The 25,526-nt window shown below is 40.7% G+C and overlaps 1 protein-coding gene across 1 annotated transcript in view; it reads left to right on the top strand.

Moving 5' to 3' along the window:
* Window positions 1-24,748, top strand: part of camta1a (calmodulin binding transcription activator 1a) — a 393,330-nt gene extending 368,582 nt beyond the window's left edge. Inside the window, exons 12-24 of the mRNA XM_042492229.1 lie at window positions 9,445-9,629; window positions 10,588-10,784; window positions 10,883-10,961; window positions 11,041-11,389; window positions 12,034-12,509; window positions 14,109-14,287; window positions 16,083-16,326; window positions 17,194-17,265; window positions 17,429-17,449; window positions 17,586-17,785; window positions 19,089-19,163; window positions 19,544-19,574; window positions 23,181-24,748. Of these exons, the coding sequence (XP_042348163.1) occupies window positions 9,445-9,629; window positions 10,588-10,784; window positions 10,883-10,961; window positions 11,041-11,389; window positions 12,034-12,509; window positions 14,109-14,287; window positions 16,083-16,326; window positions 17,194-17,265; window positions 17,429-17,449; window positions 17,586-17,785; window positions 19,089-19,163; window positions 19,544-19,574; window positions 23,181-23,213 (2,141 nt within the window). The 3' untranslated portion in view covers window positions 23,214-24,748. The remainder of the gene's footprint in view (window positions 1-9,444; window positions 9,630-10,587; window positions 10,785-10,882; window positions 10,962-11,040; window positions 11,390-12,033; window positions 12,510-14,108; window positions 14,288-16,082; window positions 16,327-17,193; window positions 17,266-17,428; window positions 17,450-17,585; window positions 17,786-19,088; window positions 19,164-19,543; window positions 19,575-23,180) is intronic.
* The last annotated feature ends 778 nt before the right edge of the window (window positions 24,749-25,526 follow it).

A 25,526-nucleotide genomic window follows, 5' to 3' on the forward strand; every position in this document is an offset into this window, starting at 1 on the left:
ATGCCAGTAGGTTAAGAGCTGCTGCACCTTAGTGGCAGAACAGAAAAGTCTCGTTCAAGCGTTGTGACCTTTGTTTGCGGTCATTAAATGGCGATATGGTTGTGAATAAATTTTCTGTGGAAACAGTGGTGAGACAGATTGTCTGAGAGGACATAATGTCTCTTAATATTGCATTATTTCCCACCTGTTGCTGTTGTATTTGTTGTGAAGAGTTCCAGTGATGCGGGCGTCTGGCTGGCTTAAATGGTGTTTTTTGCTATTTTATACAGTTTATGGATGCCGTGGTTGCAACTTGTCAGTCAAAAAGTTAGCCCCGGCCACAGCATACCCCTACTTTGTCCTCTATTTTAGTCAAAATGGGGCAGTAATTCACAAAATGAACATTGTGTCGTATTGTAAAAGACGATAAAGTAGCGAATACATGCATAAATTCCTTTCATGTTTGCTGAGGTCATGCAGCAGGGGAGATGTAGAATCATTTTCTCATTGACTTACACGGTAAACAAAAGTGTTTTGGAAACCAGTGGAGTTGCCCCCTGCTGGCTAGGAGAAAGAACGCAGGTTTAAGGCGCTTCCGCATCGACTTCACTTCTCAGACCTCAAAGCTACATTCATTATTTTAGACAGTCTGTGGTTTTTAGGCATGAAGTCTAGTTGACATCAGCTGACTGCTGTGTGTGAAGGATTTCTGTCGTTGTGTAGCTATAAGAAGCTTTAAGAACATTCGCACATTGACAAAATGATTTTGACTTAAACCACAGGGCATACAAAACATGTCTTTTAGAAATTGTGTTTATATATGTTGATAAACTGTTTTCATAATTATGTTGTCGTGGCAATGTAATCGTTGCCCAGATTATGTTTAGACACAATGTTTCTTTTATATAATATAGCACATTACATTTATGTATTATAGAGGCTTTGGAAGGAGATCGATGCGGAGGATGGCGGGTGTACAAAGTGCAGGACTTTGACACCAGAATGTTGTTTGCAACAAAAGCACTTAGGGTAAAGTTAGGGAAATGTCGTGTTTTGCATTAAATGTTAATTTAAAAAAAAGTAATAAAATAATAATAATCCTGTCATCAACATGAGTGGATACTATATTGCAAGATCACCTATTTTGGGTGGATTATACATTGATCTGAACATTTTGGTGATATATTCAGTAACAACATTTAGTAGCAACATTTCCCCATTATGTTAATAGAAAACATAATATGCTCGGCACTATGTTTCCCTCCAAATGTGTTGTTTCTACTTAGTTTTATTCAAACCAAGCAGCAACCTCCGGGGCTGAAAAATGAAGCCAACTCAGAAGTGTCAAAAACTGTTGTTCATCAAACAGACACTTGAGGCTGGCTCCAAAACAGAGTCAATCCACTTTGTTAAAATGCCCAACTTTACAGCAGAAATAAACATGTTTACAGCCTGGTACACAAAACAGTTTTGATCTATTTAGCTAATTTTAACATCCATGACAACTATAGGGGGTGAATTTTTATATAACTCAACCTTTTACATTTTATTGAGGCTTACAGTTGTGTCTTCAGCTTCCCAGACAGAGCCAGCCCTTGTTCCTCCACAGCTCCAGTCTTTAACCTAAACATGGTCACTTCTGACTCCAAAAAAACAAGAACGACCAAAATGCCAAAGTAGAGGCTTCAGAAGGGGAGCCTGAAAACCAGTGGGTGATGCCACAGAAGCTACGTCCATTATTTTACACAGTCTATGCTCCTGTCCGGGGAAAGGTCATGATTTCTATTGGATGTTAATTAAAAAGGTAATTGAAAAATAATGCTGTAGTCACTACAAGTTCATATTGTTTTGCAAGATTGCCTAATATGGAATGGAAAACACCTAAAAAACGTTTTTTTTTTTCTGATACATTTAGTATTAACATTTTTTGCAACTTGTCAGATATATTAAATAGCAACATTTTCTCAATATGCTAAAAGGAAACGTATTTTGTTCTGCATTATGTTTCCATCAAATCGTATTTGCTGTTACAAATTAGTTGCTTGTAAACATAATGTCCTAGAGACTGGGATAAACATCAACAATCGCCAAACAGAGAGAAAACTGCAAACATATTTTACAGCACTGATATGGCAAAAATCAAAATCAAATCTGTCAGAATCTGTAGCACAGGCTGTATAAAAATGGACATAGCTACTGTATCATCACCCATTCGTTAGTGTACTACCGTTTTGAAGCCTCGAGTTCGGTATTTTGGCCGTTGCCGTGTTGTTTTTTTAAAGCCAGAAGTGATCATATTTTGGCATGATGTTAGAGCTGGCTCACAGACAGCCTGTCAATAAAGAGGCCCCGCCCTTAAATATGCATACTTTGGCCCTTAATAAAATGCAAACGGGTGAGTTATGGAAAAAAAGAAAAAAGAAAAATCACCCCTCATACAGTTGTCATGTCTTTGAAATTAGCTAAATATACCAGAAACATTTTTTGTACCAGGCTGTAACCACGATTATTTCTGCTGTTAAGATGGGCATTTTAATATGGGTGTATATGGAGATTTGCTCTGTTTTGGAGCCAGCCTCAAGCGGCAAATCGATGAACTGCAGTGTTTGGCACTTCCACAGTGGCTTCAGTTTTCAACCCCAAAGTTTGCCACTCGGATCTGTAGTGGTCATCGTACTCTGTGTACATGTTCGTCTAAGTGATCCAGTTTCCTACAGCAGTCCAAAGACATACGGGCTAGATGAATCGGAAGCTATCATGAATTATATGTAGGTGTGAATGCAAACTAATTGTCTGTTTGTTTGTGTTAGTCTGCATTGGATGGATAGATTGACGATCTGTCAATGTGTACCCTGCCTCTCGCCCGCCCCCTGCGACCCTGAGCAGGATGAGCCAAATAGCAGATGGATGGATAGATAGCATCCTCAAATAGATTTGATGCCACAATAACAGATTGAACAAAATAAAGATGTCTCTATCCCATGCAATATTACGCGTTGAACAGTTTAAATCTGCTGTTTTCTCTCTGCCAACAAGAATAAAAGAAAGAATAATAGGTGGAACAAAACCACAGCCAGTCATTACACTGTGTCACAGTAAAGTCAGCCTTTGATCAACAGACAGCCATGTGTTCCAGCTGCGAGGGCTGCTGCCAGATGGCCTGGCCCCTTCCCCTGCACGGTCACAAATACCAGCCCCTGTCACTCAGCTCACACAGAGACCCAGAGGGAGGCTGGCCTCCGGTCTCTCCGCTGGGTTATGTGTGAGGAGTTGACTGGCTGCAGAGCGATAATGAGGTCTAGCACTAAACTTGATTGGCACGAACACAACCAGAGGTTCAGAAGTGAGGATTAAAGATGTCCTCCCACACTCTCCCTCAGAAGTTCAGCATATGAATAACCCAACCCCTGTCATCTCATCTCACTTCACCCTTGTCCTTTCTTTACCTGTAATCTCCCCTGCTGTCTTCCTCCTCCCTGTTCTCACTCCCACCGCGCTCCTCAATAAACAGCCCTGTCCTTCCTTCCGCTATCCGTCTGTATATCAGCCTGTCTCATGAGGAGCTGCCGCCATGTCCCAGAGATGAGACAGATTGCATGGGGCAGGGCTGTGATGTTAAAACCCAATGCACGGGTCACCTGCTCTCTGCGTCTCTCAGAGGACGTCAGTGTCCTTTGAGAGAGGCTAATAAGAGGCAACAGCAGAGCCACAGAGAAGAGGGACTATTTATTCATGCAGAAAGAAAACTTGTGCTGTGTATTTGATTCAGAAGTGACCAGTGGTGGAAGATGTATTCAGTTCTTTTACTTAAATAGAAGTACTAACACCAAACTGTGAATATGCTCTGTTACTAGTTAAAGTCCTGCATTTAAAAAGTTACATAAGTAACAGTAAGAAAGTATTATCAGGAAACAAGCATCTTAAGTATTGAAATAAAAAGTACCAAATGCAGAGAAATAAAAAAATAAAGAAAGAAAAAAGAAAAATACCCCAAACCTCAAAATTAGGCAACAGAGAAAACACCCTGAAAATAAAAAACAGTGAAAAAAAAATCAAAATAGACAAAAAAACATGAAGAAAATAACCCAAACTCTAAATTATAAGAAATAGAAAAAGGTGGGAAAAAATACCCCCCAAAACCTAAAAAAATTTAAAAAATAGAATGAAAATAATAATAATAGAAAGTGACTTAAATGTATATCAAAATAGTTGTTGACAACAGTTAGATGATGGTTAATCAACTACTCATTTCAGCTGTACTTGTATGTGTTTACTGTAACTGTTTGGTATTTTAATGTGTAACAAAACCACATATTTTATTGACTCTTGTCGGTTTTTATGCAACTATCTTAATTTGTAAAGTAACTAAAGCTTTTAGATAAATGGAGTCATGTAAAAAGTACAATATTTCCCTTTGAAATGTAGTGGAATGAAAGTATAAAGTGGCATGAACACACACAAGTGAAGTACACAATTACCTCAAATTTGTACTAAAGTACAGCGCTTGAGTAAATATACTTAGTTACATTCTCCCACTGGAAGTGACTTCAATCAAATATTCAATCATTTACTTGCCACATAGAATTGGAAAGGTACAACTCTAGTGAAATGGGATCCCATCAGCTCCTTTGACTTGTGCACTTTAATTTAGACTTTTTTGTCCTCTTACATTGTTGGCTGCTTTATAATTGACCATGTGTCTGGATAGGTGTGCGCCTTTCCCCATGGAGCCAAGCTTCTTAATCTGTACGACAGGACCAGGTCACGCACCAGTGTCTGGAGGGTCCCACGCTGACAACACTAGTAATTTATTCTAATGAGCGTCGCTCCTAAAGCAAGCGACAAAATTACTCATTTGGGTTATCGGTCGCGAAAGTCCAAGACCTCTTGTTGGAGAGTATTATGCTGATGTTTTTTCACGTTCTAGTTCCCTCTTTAGCCGAGGCAGCTGTCACTCTATTAAAAGACCTGAAGTGTGGGATTTTCCGGTTCTCTCCAGGCTTTCGTCCAGGAGGTGAGAGGTTTTCCTCTCACTTCTAAGTGGAGACAAGTTGGGTCATCATTTAGCAGTATATTCACTTAATTTCATGAAAAAAATCCTTCATTCACTCAGCTTTCCTCATTAAAGTAGATAACACTTCACAGTATCACCGACAGCAGAGATGAGTTCAGGTAGCTAGAGGTGTGAGAAAATTGATGGAGCATGAAAATCAGAGTAGTTTTTGAGTTACTAGGTGCCCACAGTCATGAAAATAATTTTAATACAATTTCACAATAATATTTTCCAGGCCTGGAAAAGTCATCAAACTAGTGAAAATCATTGAAAGTTTTGGAAAGATCATAGAAATTTGTTGTGTATAATAATGTAAATTACATTAATGTAATATTACAGTGAATTTATTTTCTGTGGCTGATGATGTAATGTAGCTTTAATGTGCATCGTGTGTGGCAACATTTTGGTCATCTTTTTGTTTATTTGTTCATTATGTACGTTTCTTTATTTTCTCACCAGGCATGTCAAATAATTTTTAAGCACTTTTGGCTCAGGGGAGGGCAATACAACTTTAAATGACTGTATTTTGTATTTATTTAACTGCAGATTTTTAAGGAAAACTTGTGGGCCTATGGGTTTGGAAGGCATGTTTTCTTTTTAAAAAGTTGGCTTTTTTTCTTCTTTTAAAAATTATTTTGTTTTGTTTTGTTTTGGGGGTTCTTTGCCATTTTTTTCCTTTGAAGTTGTTGGCATTTTTCTTTTTAGAAAACATTAAAATTGTTGAGGTTTTTTCTTTTAATTTAAAAAAAATAAAATTAAAAGAAAACACACATTTAAATGTATAGGTTTTTTTCTTTTTTAAATTAAAATTTATTTTTAAAGAAAGCCACTTGTTTGGAAGACATGTTTTCTTCAAAAAAAAAAATCCAGTGATTTTTTTTCTTTTAATATTTATTTATTAATTTTTGGTCATTGAAAAGTCATGGAAAAGTTTTTAATTTTTTCCATGAAAATGTGTGGAAACCCTGGATTTAGAAATGTGAAGTTCTCTCTGTATTTTTTATGATGAATTTGGACGGGAAAAGTTAGCAATGGTCCAAGCCCTGCAGGGGAATACATCACCAAAAGCAAGATGAAGATGTAGAATAAATCTCCACAAACAATCTGCAGAAACTAAGCTTTGCTTTGGAAGGAATATTTGTATCACGACAGCTGTAAGTTTACACCTCGCTTGCCAAATCAACTTTCATTCAAGTGTTCTCAACATAATGAGTGGTGGTCTGCCTCATTTTGGCACCTGACTGCTGTTTTTAAAATAGCATGTCACAGTCTGCCCTAAATGTGCGCGAGTGACCACGTCTGCTGCCACACACTGTCACAAGGGAGTAAACCGGGAGAGTGGGAGAGCGTCGAACAACGTCACCGTGTTGTTCCAGTTCTGTTTGGCTGCTCACCTTCCACGTCTCCTCCCTCTCCTCCTCCTACTCGTCTCTACCCCCATCCTCCCTCTGCAGTGGACGTGCATCGCATTTGGAGCAGCAGGCAGCAGGTGGAGATGACATCATCTGCACTGCAGCACACTGCAGCACTGGGTCTGAACAAAGACATGTCAGCCTACCGCTAACTATCCCCCCGCTCCCTCTCTCTCCATCTCCATCTCTCTGTCTACGTCTCTTCCCCCTGTGTGTGTCAGCCAGAGGGAGAGAGAGAGCACAGCCTTATACAAGTCAGGCTGTGGTGCTGTGACCTATCTCAACCCCTCTGACTCCCCTCCTGACACGAGCGCTCAGTCTTCAAGAGCCTCTTAAATCTTTGCCTCACCTGCCTCCACAGTCAACATGTGGAGAGGTGAAGATGGACAGAAGAAGCAAACGTTCTGAGCGTTTTTCCTGCCTGATAGGAGTGACTGGCTGATCTGACAGCATGTCGGCAGTCAGCATACATGCGGATCGAAGGCAGAGACCTTACTGTTGTCCTCCGAGTGCATTACTCACAGTGCAGCATGTTGTCACTGAGAACCCTAATTTACTCGCCGGTGACATTATGTTTTTCTGTCCAATGATGGCAGTTACTTGACCTCTTTTACAGTGGCTTATAGGAGTTCTGACTGTGGCATTACCTCCCCATGGAGCCCTGAGCCGTGACTGCCAAGATACCGTAAAGCGCAAATGTCACCAGGTCGTGCTGCGAAGGCTCCCCACTTAGAGTCATTAGGTCCCTGCCTACGGCGTCAACACTGAGAAAAGACAGTAGGCCAAGTACACAAAAGCACAGCAAAGAAGATTTATAGACTCTTTTTTTTTCATTGTTTGCCTTTCTCTCTCCATTTTTTTTTTTTTTTTTGCTGGAGTCCTTCCCCTCCCCTTCATCAATAAGCCAATAGCACACAGGCAGACCATACACACACAGCCATGTTCCTGTCGCCTAGTTACCGCTCGGCAGCAGGTTGCCACAGAAACGGCCTCATAGTGGCTAAATGGGGAATGCTAATGCAGTCTTCTATACTCCCTGCTGCAGTGGGCTCTCTGTGCCCATCCCATCCCACTGTCTGTACACAGCATACTTTGTGTGTGTGTGTGTGTGTGTGTGTGTGTGTGTGTGTGTGTGTGTGTGTGTGTGTGTGTGTGTGTGCGTGCACGTATGTATACACTCACAAGTGTTTGTTTGCAGGTGAGTGTTTGTGGAGTGGTCTAGTGTGTTTTAATGTTACATAAACTTATTGCAACAGGTTTCGATTGCAGTGTTTTTAAGTTTTTTAAAATGCATTTCGTGTAGCGATCAAAACCTGCCCATCGATGTTAAAGGGATAGTTAAGATTTTTTTAAGTGGGGTTGTACGAGGTACTTATCCATAGACAGTATATTGCAAAAAGTAGATGTCAGTTGGCACGCCCCCAGTTTGGAGAAGCAGCCTGGAGTCAGACATGAAAGCATAGCAAAGTACTGCTGTGAACACATTTTAGCCAGCTACAAAAGTCACATCTAAAATAATCAATATCAGTTAAAGTGTAAACTATACTGAGAGTATTTTCATTGTTAATGTTAGACAGTGATTTTAAGGGGGAATATGAAGCCGTTGCAGAGAACTCTGGAAATCAGTTAGCTTTTCCGCACCTCCGGTTCCCTTGACAGGGAAAAAGTCAGTGGGTTTTTTTTTTAATGGGTTTTTGGTTAGGTTAGACATGAAGGTAAAAGTGGTGAAAATACACTTAATATAGTGTACAATAAAACTGATATTGATTTTTTCTTTTGGGGGGGGGTGGACTTCTTTAAGGTAGCTAAAATTTGTTTTATTGGTGATCCCCATCCACGGCAGACTCAGAGTCAGACTCTAGACTAGAGTCAGACTTTAGCCTGCTTCTCCGAACTGGATGTGTGTTGGCTGACATCCACTATATGTAAACACTGACTCTAGATAAGTACTTCATACAACCCCACTTCCAAAAAACTCTCCCTTTAAAGTCTGCTTAATTTTTCAGTTTTACCATGTTTTCTTGTGTATGTGTTTCTCTAATTAAAATATAGTCTTGAGAAGTCACTTCCTCTGGCCTCTCCTCACTTAGGTCTTGAATTATGCAGTGTGTTCTGTATTTCTGACAAACCTGAGCAGAGAAAACCCGCAACAACTCCACTGACTGACACACGGCGCAAAGCAGTAGTAGCTTCCTAAGCCTTGTAAACAAGTCTTGTACACCTCCATCCATCTTGATGTATGGAAAGGCTGCGTGTTCAAGGACTCTGGACAGGTGCGAGTTGTGATTGATTCTGTACTGTCAGCCTCTTGGTCCTCCTGCCATAGGGGCTCGTGGAACGGGGGCGGGCTGGGACTCCTTGGCCATAATGGGGTGTACTTAATCAGTTGGAGAGGGCCTTCAGCTGTACACCCCCCCGAGCATGTCTGAAGCCCTTTGTGAAAGGGCGGACACATTTAACATGCTCCCACTCATTGGCCAATCGTTCAGCCTGTATTAGTCTGCCGGGGCTGAGTGGTGCAGGAGAGATGGCGGCAGGAGTTTAGCGATGGCAGCCATTAGCGGATGATTGATGGGCTTTAAAGGTTATTTTAGTAAAGCCAATGTTTTGATGAAGTTAATGATTGATGCTATTGTTTTCACTCACATTTTGGGGAGATTAATAATGATTACAAGGGGGTTTTATGTTAAAGCTGAAAGTAGGATATTAACTTTGCAGTATCTCAGAAACAGGCTAATGCATTTGAGCTTAAATGGTTGATTATCTCATGATGTTAAGCCCCAAGTCACTGCGACAGTCTGCTCAGAGCAACATATTTGGTGCAGCTTGCTGTGCATACTGTGTGATCATTTGTCTTGTCAGGACACAGGCTTGTTTGTGCTGCTAACAGCAAAGACAGCCATTTGTTGTTGTTTAAAAAAAAGAAAAAAGATTCTGCACACTGGATGCTACTTGTGTGTGCTGACGTGTTCTTCTTCTGTTCTCCCACTGTTTGCCTAGATAACCAGTTCAGAATGTCTATCCTGGAGCGCTTGGAGCAGATGGAGAGGAGGATGGCGGAGATGGCCAGCCACCAGCAGTCGAGCAGTGCAGGGAGTGGCGGAGCTGGGGGAGGAACAGGGGGAGGGGGAGGGGGGGGGGGGGGAGGAGGCGGAGGAGGGGGAGGCAACAACAGCCAGTCACAGGTAAGAAAAAAGCCACATCACACGACTCATACTGTATGTTGTGCGTAAGTGTCAGAAGCACATTGTGTTCTGTTATTATTGATTGACAGAGTGACTCTCAGGGTCAATACGGTCTTGAAGAACCTGGAAAAGTCATGAATTTTCAATTAGCAATTTCCAGGCCTGGAAAAGTTGTGGAAAACTAAATATATCCTGAAAGGTTTAGAAAATAATTTTTGCTTTACAAACCTGCGTAATAACTCTTAGACAGTCAGAAAATTTGAAAATCCAACGATAATTTCTGTTATTACAGTTTTTGGCAGTGATAAATGATAGAATTTTTGGTAATTTTTGTTTAAGAAAAACAGATCCAATTTTTTTCTGGAAAATTCAACAAAATTTTCAAACGAAAAAGGAAAAAGCCTTTTAAAAAAATTATAAATAGATTTTAAAGAAAAACAATGGCCCAAATTTTTAAAGAAAATCTCGAAGGCAAGTTTTTCAAAATTGTCAGTAAAATAAATAACAAAATACAGCCATTGAAATTTATATCCCCCTCCCCTAAGCCAAAATAAAAACCATAAGTCCCTCCATAACCATAAGTTCTTAAAAAAATATTTGACATGCCTCCCCCATTTTGAATTACCCCTCCCCTCGCATAAATAACAAACAGTTCCTAAGTTGTATTTAAATATTTAGTTCTAAATCTTGTTCAGATTTTTTTTTTAAAAATTAAACAATATACATTTTAAAAAAGTTATTATATGAAAAAAACAGAACAGATAAGGAGTACCAATGGTCAATTTGGAGAATTTATAGTCTGCAAAATTTGCACCAAAGTCATGGAAAAGTCATTGAAATGTATAACTGAAAATGTGTATGAACCATGTACTGTATGGCTGCTTATAACATAACTGATTTAGTTGTTAAAGAGGCATATACAATGACAAATAACGGCATGCTCTGTTGTGCATGTAAGTGTGTATCTGGTCAGACGCAGGCCAGCAGCTCCTTCGAGAGTCGTGTCGTCGTGGTTTGTGAGAAGATGATGAGCAGAGCTTGCTGGGCCAAGTCCAAACATTTAATCCACTCCAAGACCTTCAGAGGCATGACACTCCTTCACCTGGCTGCAGGCCAGGGCTACGCCACCCTCATCCAGACACTCATCAAGTGGCGGTGAGAACAAAATACTTGACATGCTGCATAATGGCGCCTTGGTTTGTAATTGGTGCTCACCACACTAAAAAGCTAATTGTTTTCTGTCTTCTGTGCAGCACTAAACATGCTGATAGTATTGATTTGGAGTTAGAAGTGGACCCTCTCAATGTCGATCACTTCTCCTGCACGCCTCTGGTAAGAGAAGAACTTTTAGTCAGTGTAGATTTATGCTTTCTATGTAATGAAACTGACAAACTCTGCTTCCTCCATCCAGATGTGGGCATGTGCACTGGGTCACCTGGAAGCAGCAGTGGTCCTGTATAAATGGGACAGACGTGCCCTAGCTATCCCGGATTCTCTGGGCCGCTTACCCCTCTCCATCGCCCGATCTCGTGGTCATACGAAACTGGCTGAATGTTTGGAGCAGCTACAAAGAGAAGAGCAGCAGCCGCCGGCCCCTCTACCACCCACAACTCGCATGTCTTTCTCCCCAGCCCCTGACACCCCCACCACAGACAGCTGGATGGTCAGCTGGGCAAACAACAGTGTCGTCGCACCCAGTGGCAAGAAAGGGGGTCCTGCCACCACGACAACGACATCCAGCACCACAAGCCTCAATCCAGGCCAGTACTGTTCTCTTTTTGCCTGTCTCTTATATTAAACTTGGAGGAAAACTCATTAACTCTTTGAAACCTGGAGGGACATCACTCTGGAGACTTTTCTGATGCTGCTTTCAGATGCCTTTCAAAAGTATTTAAACCTCTGAACCTTGAGCAATTTGGTGCAAATTTTTGAAAAAACATGGGGAAAAGGAATTGATCAACTTATTAAGAAATGCAAGAAATTAGTAGATTTAGAAGATTATTTTTTTAAAAAGCAAGGTAAAAATGTCTTGGTAAGAAAAGACAAAAGCTAGGGAAAAAGTAGATTTATAGCTAGGTCTCATAATTACACATTTAAAAATATTTTACAGAATTATTGGAATTCTTAAGCACTTTTTTCATTTCATTTCCCTCTCTCAAATCTTTAATTTAATTTATTTTTTATTGTTATTTAATTAGTTTTGCTAATTTTTAAGTCATTTTTTGTATGTTCGACTAATTTCTCGCTAATTTTTGGGCCATTTCTTCTTTTGTTGCTCATTGCCTTCTTTCCATGTTTTTAAAAAAAATCAAATCAGTTTGGTTTCAAGGGGTTTAGATGATGCCCTTAAGTTGTTGTTTGTGTATTGTGTGGCTAATTATCACATATTGTATTTATTTTGCAGACTTGAGAAGGCCCAGGTCAGAGCCCTCCAACTACTACAGTGAGGGCCAAAGGGACCTCCCGCTAGCTAAAAAACACAAACCCAACCCAGAGCTGTTTCAGACTCGGCCTGACAAGGCCATGTCTGTTCCTCTGAGCCTGGAGCAGCAACAGCTCCACAAGCTGTCCTCTAGCCCCAAGAGCTTGTCCTCAGAGGGCCTGAGCTCAGACAAGAGCCTGTCTACAGGAGGCAGCACGGGGACAACCAGATGGACCTCCAGAGAGAGTTTCTCCAGCAGCGGCGGCCTAGGGAGGAAGGCGCTGGGGGTCAGTGGAAGCAGCAGCCTGGGGAAGGAGAAACTGGTCAGCCGGTTACGTCAGCGGGAACAGCTCGGCATGCTGGTGATGGCTGACAGAGAAATGGCTGATGCAGAACTACTGTCCTATCGGGAAGATCTGGAGAACCAGGACTGTCTCACACAGATGGATGACCTGCAGGTGAGAGTAAACAACTGTGTACGCAGTCAGCTAAATTTGGAGAACTTGGCACTAGTTCAGCCAAACGTTTGAAATAATTTGGGCCAAAAATAATTTGCTGTTGATTTATATGCCTGCATCACAAATATAGCATTACAAAATACGTGCCTTCTTGCAGCAGAGAAGACAACTCAATGCATGGGAACAGAAAATAAAGGGGAAATAAGTTTTAATTGATCTCCTCCTTTTTGGCCCCAATGAGCAGAGTGCATTTAAGCAGCCTGGGCGGCTTTTTGTAACTGTTTTCAATAAGAGAGAAATGTTTTGCTAGCTGCTTTTGCATGCTGAGTGCTGCTCTATGCACGTCATGTTTTTTTGCAGGAGGGCCCCATAGACCTGCTAACACCTAGACAGCTTTAGTGTTCTTCCCGCTGGCTCAGCCTGCGAGTTCCCGCTCAGTTCATAGACTTTACATTCTAATGAAGTCGTAGGTTTTTAAATTGTTTTACTGGCCTCCAGGAAAGTTTTTCAAATATTAAACCACCATTCCTCAAAAATTCAGAATAGCAAGAGTCATAATTGAGCTTGTTTGCAGTTTGAGGTGTTCCATCCACAGTTTTACAGATGTGTCTTTGCAGGCCTTCTGAAGTGCCAATGACAGAAAGTGGTAGCATACATGGTTTGTGTTAAACTAATGTTAGCGCTCTTGTGCTGCCGCCTGGGGAAAGACATGTCATGACATATGTGGACAAACTGTATCCTCAAACTGTCCCCAAACTCATGTTAAGGGTCTGGTCTATAATGAGAAGACCAAGAACAGATGATGCACATAACATGCCAAAACTTTAAAGAAAGACACACACTCCGACACGCACACACACACACACACACACACACACACACACACACACACACACTCACACACACAGACATACACATACCTGCATAACGTTTTGCCACATCCCCTTTCATAACTCATGAACTAGTTGCTGTAAGGAGGTATCAGTGGACCAGTGACAAGTGTTTGTGAGGTTGTGCATGTGTGGATGCATGAACAGCACTTGTTAAAATGTTGTTTTTTTGTAAAATTTGTTAAAAAATGAAAATTAGAAGCTGTACAGAAGCACATATATTATAGTTCTTACAGGAGGCTGCAATATGGGTATTTAGTGCACTGGAAAGTGGCGCGCAAATGAATTACATTGTCACTAGTGAAGAAAGCACAGCAAGATGGGATTTAAATTGGTGATAACCATCCGTACCATGCCACCTCTTTTATGTCCGCCTTCTGCATTGGGTAGGCGGCATGCACCAAGCCAACCTGGCACTCTGTCGATGACCATCACTGCATAATAAACTCTCTCTATTGATCCGCTTCCATAGCCAAGGGATTCTTCCAGCCATCCATCTCAGTCTAACTACTCCTCCAACAGATGAAGTGCTGGATTAGGAATTTCAGCCTCTAACAGTATAGCTCTCATCATTATTCCACTCCATTATCATTAAAGCTAACATGTCTGTCACATGGCCAAATAGTTAAATCTACATGTCTCGATCATGTACAGTCACTCAACCAGTGATAAACACTGACAATCATCTTTGTGTGTCCCAATAAAACAGGCAAACATGATGACTCTGGCAGAGCACATCATTGAAGCAACGCCAGAGAGAATCAAAAGGGAGAACTTCAGCGCGGCGGACTCTGTGCCCTTAGACACGTCAGGGGTCAGCAACACCATGAACTGGCTCGCCAACTACCTGGGAGATGTGGAACAGCTGCCGAGCATCATACACCTACGGTAAGCAGCGCCGTGAGGCAGGGAATAGCAGATATGCATATTGCATAGCCAGTGTGTGGGTGTGTGTACAGTATGCGTGTCCTCCCCACTGCTGAGTTATTCATCTTTTTTTCTCTGCTTTGTTACATCCAGGTATTGTCCAAAAAGGGTGCTAATGTGTCGGAGTACAATGAGCAGACACATTAATTCATGCATCACATAATGTACAAGTGCAGATTTTAAAGTCAGAGTGAAACTGCATTTTGTTGTACAGTATATCCTGTTGAAACTGGATATTTGTATTTTCCATAACGCCACAATATATCATTCGAAAGTTTAAACCAGCACGATGTCAGTTTGCAAAGAGAGGCTGTTTCATTTAATGGAGGGGGCCGTGGCTCAGGGTTGTTATTATCTGTGACAGTGGTATTTTTTGGAAATTTAATTTACACCCACTACAGTTTTCAGCAAAGTTTGCAGGCAGTCAAAGAAATAAACTAAAAATAAACACTTTCTATTATTGGTTGTTCAGGGGTGAAAGTAGATTGAAGTTCTTGCCGGTACTACTGCCTCAACCTTCATAGCTTCATATTGTTCACTTTTCGCCCCCAGCTTCATGCATCACTGAACACACACATTCAATTATTATTTTTTTTACCTCAGTATGGTTTAGAAAGAAATCAGAAACACTTGAATGTTTTATTTAAATGGTGCAACGGCCACCAAATAATTTGTGAATGTGACAAAACTTTCAAAATCAGAATTTTAACATTTCATTTTGCTTTAAATTAGAAGAAATTTTACAGCTTTCTGTCTTTGCATTTTCAGAAGATTAAGCACAAACAGTTTTCTAAGATATTAAAGTTCCCCCAAATTATGCAAAAGCACATTTTTTTCAAACAAAATATTGGAGGATAACCAAATCATTGAAGCGTGAACGAATTTGGGCAACACTAAACTTTTAAGAGAGTGAGTTTATAGAACATTTTTGTTGCATATGTTTTCTGTGTGTTTTTTGCAAAAAGAGAAGAGGGGTATTAGTCCCTCTCAGAGGCTTTTATTATAAAAATAGTTAAATTTAGGTTAGTGGAAATTGTATCTCTACTGTATCTCAGTAAGGTTGAATAAACTTGAACTTGCCTTACTATGGTTGAAAAGAGGCATTATTTTTGTTTTAACAACATTTTGCCCCATTAATTATGTGGGTTTCGTTGATCTGAAAAGTTTGAATCTGTAAATAATAATGTAAAATAATTTTCTCTCCAACTTCACCAAACCAGTTTAAGCAGGCAGCTGGTGTCCCCTCTTGAGTGCTGCTTACCGGCGCTGAATCTTTCTGTGGTACAAAGAAGCAGAACGTATTGGCCGACATTTCACCCCTGCAGTTGTTAAACTGCTTTATGTAGCATAGAAATTTGGCACACTGTGCAAAAAGACATTGATTCTTACATCCACCACTGCTATACAAAGTAACAAAGTAAAAAAAGCTTGCATAAGTTAGATATAAAAAAATATCACAAGCATAAGTGTTAGGTAGACAGGTGTAGTGTAGGCTTGCATGTTTAATATCTGCTGCATTCCTACATGAAACATACATATGTATGATAATATTTATTTTTGTGAAGTTTTATTTTATTTAGTAGATAACTTTATTCTGTTGTCTGATTAATTTAGATAAATATGTTAATTTTATTAATGCTAAATTCATACGTTATATTCTTTAAGTTGCTCCTGCTTTAAGTTCAAATAAACATAGTATCAGAATAAAGAGAGGGTCTGAAATAAAGTGAAATTTTCTGTCATGTTTTTTCTTCAGATCTCTGTATAATGAACCCCTGACCCCATCATCCAACCCCAGCCTCAGTCCTGGGGGGTCCCCACTGAGAGAGGGGCCCCTGGAGAGGTCCACACTTCCGTCCCCAGCTGACTGGAGTGAGTTCATCAACGCCTCCAACAGCAAGGTGGAGCGAGACCTGGCCCAGCTGACTCTGTCCGATCCAGAGCAGAGAGAGCTGTACGAGGCCGCCCGCCTAGTCCAAACTGCCTTCCGCAAGTACAAGGTACAGGCCAGGTGCTCGGGTGCCGTATGCTGTGTGTACTGCAGCCCGCAGTGACGGGGCTGTGCTGTTAGAACTGGTGTTATTATTAGATGGTTTTGGCTTTCAGAGGGTTGTTGAAGTGCAAACTTTTATTTGGTTCCAGGCTACGGAGCTTTGATATTTGCGGTAAAGTTCAGGGTTGTGATGCGGTTCATTAGTATCTCTCATCTGGGGATGTACTGTTTCTTATCGTGCTTAATATTATTCACATTTTTCTGTCTCTACCTCTGTCTTATTCTCTAATCCTCTGCTCATACACACAACATAAACAGAAATATATCCAAGTGTGTCCCTGTGGTTTCAGCATGGGAAGGTGCCTTGAGCAGAGCATGGCCTTGCTTAGAGGAACGACTGCACTGTCCCCCGTATCCCCGCTCCAATTAGACACAATTAAGCTTATGTTCTCCTCTCTCTCTCTCTATGCCTCCCTCTCTTAGTTAGGTGTATGGAGCCTGCTACTGCCTGTTTATAACTAGCTCTCCACACACCAGTCCTTCCCCGCTGCCCGATCCCATTCCTCAACTCGCTACCCACCCACCCCAGCTACTTTTAATGAGTTTTCACAAACTGTTCGCTGTCGTTTACAGTCATCTGGTATGCCTGTGTACCGGCTGACACTGAGGTGGACCTCTGGCTCTGTCGCTCAACTGTTCACCCTCCTCCTCCCCTCTGCTCACATGGGGGGGGCAGTTCACCAGGGGGTGGACTCGTGCCGGGGTGGCACTCACATGCCAGCCACCAGGAGACCTCACAGAGCCACCGATGTCCTTTGTGGCAAATGCAGGTTCAACTGTGACCTCTGACCTCTCCTACTCTACTCTCCAACAGGGGCGGCCGCTCCGAGAGCAACAGGAAGTAGCTGCTGCTGTTATTCAACGTTGCTACAAGAAATACAAACAGGTAGGCACCACCAAAGTGCAAAAGTGGTCTTGACATGGTCACAGCTAATACGTGCTTTTGTTCAAAGACAGACATCTTTAGTTTTTCAGTGTTTTTTGAGTTTTTGAGAATATGAGCACGTTAGTGCATCATTCACAATCTTTCCTTTTTTTCTGTCTGCAAGCTTACATGGATAGCCTTGAAGGTAAAACTTTTTCACTACCAGCAGCTGAATTTATTGCCAAAGTTCAGGTCCTGTTCTTCCACTGCAGCGTGAACCCCATTGCAGTATTCCCACACACACAGCAGAGCCTGACACATTGTTTTGTTCTCGTTGGCAGTATGCACTTTATAAGAAGATGACGCAGGCCGCCATCCTTATCCAGAGTAAATTCCGCAGCTACCACGAACAGAAGAAGTTTCAGCAGAGCAGGAGGGCTGCCGTGCTCATTCAGCAATACTACCGCAGCTACAAGGAGTTTGGCAGGCTGAAGCCCCACCACCGCGGGGCTGCTGCTGCCCTGGTGCAGCACAAACTGAGGTAGACACTCAGCGACATACTGTAGGCCAAATACTGGACTGAACTAATCCTGCAAAGTACATTACGATAATGAAGAGACCAATGTGTCATACTCTGAAATGATGTGCGATAGTTACATTTATGGAGTTTTTCAAGGATAACTAGATTCCTTAAGTCATTTCTGGATACACACATTAACAGAAGCATTTTAAAGATTGCAGAAGAGTCAGCTTTATGTTAGGATTTTTCTGCTTATTAATTCTATTGTGTTTTGGAATAGTGGAATACTATTACTGGAATTTGTCAGTTCAATACAGTATGTTAAAAAACATTAATATTCAGTACTATTTTCAATACTATGTGGAAAAATTTACATTGAGGGCATGCAATTTATTTATTTATTTATTTATTTTTAATAAATATAACAAGACTATAACAGGACAGGGATAACTTTTTAAGGGATAACAGCAGAATGACTTAGTTAACATTACAAGCGTAGTTCAGATCTCTTGTACTGGGGTTGTTGGAGGTACATACCCATAGTCAGTGTATTATATACAGCTGATGTATATCGACACGTCCAGAGTTTGGAGACGCTGCAAGACGGACATGGAAGCTAAGTGATATACTGCTGTGGACAGGGCAGCAGCTAAATGTTTTTTAATGTCTCACCTTAAAAGTAGAAAACACTTTAAGCGTATGGTATATTTAGAATATTTTCACCACGTTAATTTTCTGTCAGGGGGAGGCCGTTAGCGGCATTAGCTCCACATATATGCTTTTGTCAAAGCCTCCAGATTCCATGTGAATAAACAGAAATTTAATATCACAAAACACAGGAGTAACTGACCTACTGCCTCGATAACTTTGTGATATTGTGTGACTTTTGTGAATCGGAACTGACCCTTTTAAATGCAAAAGTAACACAAATACAAAACCTAACTGATGGAGGCAATGGTGGAGGGGCAATTATTGTTTTTCTCAATGGAGTCTGGCTTTCAAGAGAAGTATGTTGCAGCTTCAGTTCGCCGTCAGACGGTGATTTCTGAAGGTAATGCAGTGAAAATATTCCATATATAACATAATCTAAGACTGATACTGATTTTGAGTTCACCCCATTTTAAAAGTTCAGAGCAGGAAAACATGATGTATCAATACCATTTCAAAAATTTCAAATAAAATATTGATATTTTTACAATATTTTGGAATGTTACATTTTCACAGAGAGATAAAAGTTGACCAAATTATATATCTAACAACAGAGATGTCTTCAACTGTTGCTCAGCAGACAGTAAAGCACTTTTCTCACTCTGGTTTTTAACAGAGGTAGTCTGCTCACAAAGAGGCAGGACCAGGCTGCCAGGAAGATCATGAGGTTCCTACGTCGCTGCCGCCACAGGTAGACCCCAACACCGACTCACACACATACTAACATACTCGCTGACACATAAAACTTAACATTCAGATTTACTGCACGGGTTGCTTCATGGTCTAAAAGAATAAAATCCCATTGAGCTAATCAGTAAGACACAGTAGAAACTACCACTAGTTTCATGATCTCGATCTCTCTTGTCTTCCTCTCACCTATTCTTTTTACTGGGTGTTATGTGTTTGATTTATTTTTGATGGACAAATTGGGTGGTTAGAAATGTCTCCAACACCTAAGCTCCACCCCCCTCCCCCTCACTGTATTTGGCCCCCACCTGTCCTCGCCCCCTCCCTCACAGTGCCTACTGTGTGCTAATAGCTGTCTGGTATTGTTTTGCTGTTTATGCCAAGCCCCTTGATGGACCATAGACTGTTCAAGCGGGTGAGTGTAGCCTCAGCAACTCAGTTCGTGCCTCTTTCTCTCTCTTTCTCTTTTTCTCTCTGTTACTCTGTATGCTTTTTTCTTCCTCTTATCTCCCTCTCTGTCTCTCACTCTTTATTAATACAATTATCTCCTCCTGAGGTCTCGGCCTTTGCATTCTCTCCCTCCTTCCCTCACTCTCATTTTCTCCTTTTGCTCTCTCTCTCTCCCATCCCTCCACCCACCCTACCTCCTTCTCCATCACTGTTGCTTGATGCCTGCTTGCATGAAGGCTGCCAACTGGAGCCACAGGTGGACTGAGAAGCTCAGATTAAGAGCAGAACCTATCTCGAACTAACAAAATGCTTATGAATGACAATATCACTGCAACACTTAACAGGCACTTCTCTGACTCTCTTTATCTCTGTCTTTCTCTCCTTGGGAATTACTTTTTGTTCGTATTTTTTATTTATTTTTTTAAGTTTTGTGTGGTTATGCAGATAGCCAGTTTGAGAAAACGAGAAGCTTTTTTGGATCATGTTTTACTCTGCTGCATGTCGAGTGGTGACAACTATGGGCCTTGCTCTTCTACCTTTAGGCATGCTGTGGGCCTGCTGTTTCTCAAGTAGTTGTCTGTCTGTCTGACTGGCTGTGTGTCCTGTTTCTAGCCACTCGACAGACCGAGAGGGGGATTTTACCCCCAAATTTCCATTTACAAAAACTGTGCTAAATCTGTTGAATGTCCTATGACCACTGGGTTAAAACAAAAGAAATACATTTAAAGATTACAGTGCAAAAGGATGCACATGAATGGGAAAAACTCATGAAGCACATATAAAAGTTTAAGCATTTCTCACAAGTCTTTAACCTCCTTGCTGTTGACATTTATATTTCATGTTTTTTTTCCATACCTACTTTATGCTTTACAAAAATAGGGCACCATGCTTTTAGAGCAGGTCAAATTATTGATGTAACCACCTCTTATGGAAGGCTCGTCTGCTGTGCTGTGATATAGGTTAGGAAGCTGCGATAGCATATGGGTCACAGAACGAAAACAAACAATAAGTCCCTCCGCCCGTTGGGACTAAACCACACAGCTTTAATGGATTCATACCTCCAGGGAGTCCTCCAGCTCAGCATGAGAGGATGCAGCAAACACTGCATCAAACCATGCATCTCCGCAGTCTGCCTCTCCTTGACACATGATAAATGTTGCAGTAGTCACCTTCTGCTAAGAATAACAATAGGGCTAAATCCATTACATGACAGCAGTCGATGTGTTAAAATCAATTGTTGGGGTAAAGAGTTCTCTGTAGTCGACAGGCTGACCGCGTTTTGCTCGTACACTTGAGACATGTGTCTCTTCCATGAACCCACAGCAGCTTCTGATGGTGTTCTTTTGTGAGCTGCCAGACAAGGCATTTATGAAGAAATTATCACTTGCTTTTCTTCTCTACACAAATGGAGGATTTCCTATCGGCCTTCAACCATTTGTTTGTAAATACTTCTTAGGGCTTTTCCACTGGCACTTTTGGTAGCACCCAGCCAAACCACACTGCGCTTATTTGCGTTCCCATTATCACGTTAAACATGTCGAGCCGTGCCACGTGGTGCCTGAGATGAAAAATCTCAGAATTCAGGCCAAAAGCACAACCAACTGCCTCCAAGGAGTTAGCAGTGACACCTCGCTGAGTGCAGCCAACCTCTGCGACCCCTCTTCTCCCCATCACGCATGCACGTTCCTGCGTTCCTGTTTATACAGTCACATATCTGCTTTTTAACTTTTTCATCCTGCTTTTAGCCATATAGGAGTTGTGTTAACTTACTGCTGATGAAAACCCAATGACTTTTATTGTGAAAAATTTGTAGGACATAAAATATGTTTTTCAATTAATTAGCAGCTATTCTTCAATAATAACAAGTCTACTAATTCTGCAGGAAGGAAGAGCAAAAGCAGAAACAGCCAGAATGCGATGTTAGATGAATAGCTGCAGACTAGAGGATTATAGGTTCTTCTTTGCTGAAGGTGTGAGCAGGCAATCAAAAAAATGTGCAGATCTACAGATGAATTAATGTGAAGGATGGAGACGTCAATAAGTGAGAAGAAGAGAAGAGGATAAGAAGATAAAAGCAGTTCATAACAATACATAGAAAACCAAGACAAGTCAGGCATTTAGAGGAGCTTATTTAGGAATATTATAGATGATAGTAATATTAACACTGAATCCCAGAGACACCAGACTAACTGTAGTTATGAATGTAATTATGCACTAGAACGTTATTTCAGTACTTATTACGGACATGCATGTATGCATATCTTTCTTAACATCACAGTAAAATAAGATGTTTCCGCTGTGTGAAGGGATAAGACTCAGTCTATCGATAATTAATTGTGCGGTGATGCATGGTCAGTGTTTTCGGGCGCGTGCAGGAGCTGACACACACTCTGCATGACTGGGAGGTAATAGTCAAAAATCGAGCTGGTGCGAGCAGGCGCGAGATTAGGAAAACAGTCCTGTACTGGGGTCTACTGCATACAGTAAGCTCTTACTGCACCTCTGCAAACAGCTCCAACAGGTAAATAGGGAAATTTTGCTGTGAATCAGCCTGCTGCTTTTAAATGTCATCGACTCAGTTAAATACACACCTTGAAGTGGGTAGCCCTGTTCCAATGGAGACGCATATCTCTGCCATGTTGGGCTGACAATGCCGAGTCAAGCCAAGCCAGTACATGTATGGAAAAATGCCATTAATCTTTAATATTGCTCCTGTCAGGTGCAAACCTCCTATCTCTTGTGCTTTTTTTTTCAGGAATTAAATAAAAACGCTATGTTTTTAAAAAGGGTCAAATGGAGATCAGTCACAAGCTTTTTAAAAATACGTTTCATTGGTTGAGAAATGGTAAAACCAACTGATAGATGTAGAGGGCGACCAATACAATCAGTTTATGAAAAACAATGAAAAAAAGTGCAATGTGGAGATATGAGGTTTGCGCCTGACAACGGCGATATATGAAGGTGAGCGCTACGTCAGAAACAGTTAGTGCAATGATTTGTGCTTTTTTTTAATCACTTACCAAATAGATTTAGTCTAGAAAAACAACTCTTCATCACATTCCCATCTCTATTTACAATAATCAAAGAGGTAGTCTCTTCATGCTGCGAGGCGCCAGCTGCATACTGAGGAGCAAAATGTGTTTCAGAGTGCCAAGTGTCATTTTGAAATGAGTAATATTAACTTGAATAATAACTGTAATTATAGTAATTATGATATCATTACCATATTGTGCTGGGACACTTCAAAATCAAATGCATTTCATGGCAAGATTTCTTGTATTTACTGTGTCACAGAAGTGCATTTATTCCAAATGTAATAGATTAATATGGTAATGATTCTGTAATTGTGCTATAATTATCCCCTTTTGTTCGTTCCAAAGTGTAAGTTCAATCCTGACCAACGTTTTCTTTCGCAGGCCAGTCGCAGCTCCTGATGATCTGGGCTGATGTGATGTTCTGATGCTGAACAGTGTGATGCTGTCAGGCCTGTGTGCGTCTTGATAAGCTTGTTGCTCGAAACTCAAGTCATGGATGTTGCATTCATGGACACTTGTTTGTCTCTGTGTTCCAGGGTGAAAGAATTGAAAAGGGCCAGGGAACATGAGACCCCTCAGAAGAGCCCCCTCGCGATGTGACATCACTCTCCTGACTCCTCTTTTTCTTTTTTGTTTGTACCCGAGACATTTTACAAGAGAAATGGAAGAAAAAAAAAACATCAATGCAAGCACTGCAATTATTATTACTACTGCGGTGTTACTGGTTCAACTATTACATGTACAACGGCATTTTTTCACATATCTATTCTTTCCACTGACTTGATTTCGGTCGGAGAGTGGCAACTTCTACGGGATTATAAACTAAAAGGGTCGGGGGGCGGGGGGTTGCAGAACATTTGCTTCATGGCATTTTTTGCACTTTTTCATGGATTGCTTTGTCTTTTTTGAATACGGAGAGGTTTCGGACGGTGAAGGAAGCAGGACATGCCTGAGGAGGTCACGAGGACCTCGAGAGACGTGAATTCAAAGGCTGCTGCAGAAGATCTCAGAGGATAGGGAGACCATGCAGAAACACTCTGGACTCTAATTGTATTTCATAGTTTTTTAAGTGACCAATCAATTCATTTTGAAGAAGGATTTTTTTTAAACCAAATATATTGGTCACCCACATGCCCACTTTTATCCACTGCTGTAGATGATATTCAATTTAGCTCAATGATTCCAGCTGTCCCACTGTGCTCTACCCCACCAGTCTGCCCACACGGGTGGAACTACAAATGAATGTAGTCCGGGGGTTCAACCATGCAGATGCAGATGGGGGATAAAATATTCCTGTTTTTGCCATTTCTTAAAAGAAAAACCCTATGCTTTATCGTATATATTGTCACTTTATTACTTGAATTTGTTCCATACTGTCCAATGTATTTGTTCCATCATGTCCAATGTATTGGTGATCTGTATCTTCAGACTCTATGTTGTTTAATCCTACCAAGAAAAAATGCATGACTTCTTGGCGAGAAAAGTCTTTGCTTGTGTGCTTATGGTCTAGTCTTTCAGCCTCTGATTTCTTTTTTGTTTCCATCCTCTCCCCCCCATAAGTTCGATCATCTCGGTAATGAAGCTATCCCCGTATTGTCCTGTTTCTATATTCATTTCTTTCATTTTTGCTTTATGCTCCTCTGAAACCTAACGAGAAAAGAACTTGCCTATTTTGTGTTGAAACGGTTATGGTCATGCAGGTTATTACTTGTTCTTTTTAAACGAACTTCAGAGCCTGTGAAGGCTTTTGAGGGGAAGATCACATACATTGCCTTGACGTCTTAGAGATTCTTTGAGGGGTCCCTAAGCTTGTCCCAAAATAGGGGTTTGACAAATCCATATTTTTGACAATTGAGCGATTTCTGTATATAAGGAAGGCTGAAAGTACGTAGGAAAAAAAAAAACATTTACCCAAAGGGGATTGTATTTTAGAAATATATTATTTTATTCATTAAAAATGGGTCAAAAACAGGTACGAGACAAAAACAGAATATTTGTATAGTTTTGTTTGAATGCCTAAGAAGTATGGTTGTATTGTTTGTAAATAGTGTAAATAACTGGGATAAAAATGAGCTATGTGCATGAAAAGTATGAACAGAGTCAAAAAGGGAAAAAAAACAACAAAAGCAGTAGTGGCTATGCTCTGTAAAATTAAAACTATTTCACTATTAGAGTATTTTATTTTATTTTGATTGTTCTTGAGAAGAACATTTTGCTAAAGCATGATATTATTGCAATATAAAAAAGTTAAAAAAAAACTGTATTTAGAGTTAGGAGAAGTCTGCAAAATTATCTTAAAACAAGTATGGTTATGTTTACATTTTTTTTATTATTATTTTTGTTTTGGGCTACCAAGAATCTTTTGCCAATGGTGCCAAGGTATGTGAATGCTATATAGCTTAAGAAGAGAATTAAGTTAATTTTTGCAGAACAGATAATCATACAGTGAAACACACACTAGCACTGAAGACCATACGATCACAGGTGGTCGAGGATCACTATAACATAAGGTACACAGTCTGCAGAGGGAATCATATTAAAGCAGAAAGCATTTAAGTCTCTCATGTCTCCACCACTCCCACAGATAACTGAAGCATTTGACCATCACTGAATAGCATAGTTTTGAGTTTTTATTTTTGTTGTCATTGCAAATGGAATGTGTTCCTGAAGCCTGATCTTAAAGACTGGCAGCCTTGCCCATGGTGTTAATTCACCTCTTTAAAGTTGTTGCAGCAAATATTGATTTATCAATTCTTGGCTGATCCCTGGAATAAACTTTTGAGCATTTTGAATATGTTTTAATTAAACAAAAACACCATGATTAAGGCTGCCACGGTCTGAATTGACCTTGCATGCCATGTCAACAAGAACAAAGAAAATAT

This window comes from Plectropomus leopardus, chromosome 8 (genome assembly GCF_008729295.1).
Source record: "Plectropomus leopardus isolate mb chromosome 8, YSFRI_Pleo_2.0, whole genome shotgun sequence".
Lineage (NCBI taxonomy): Eukaryota > Metazoa > Chordata > Actinopteri > Perciformes > Serranidae > Plectropomus > Plectropomus leopardus.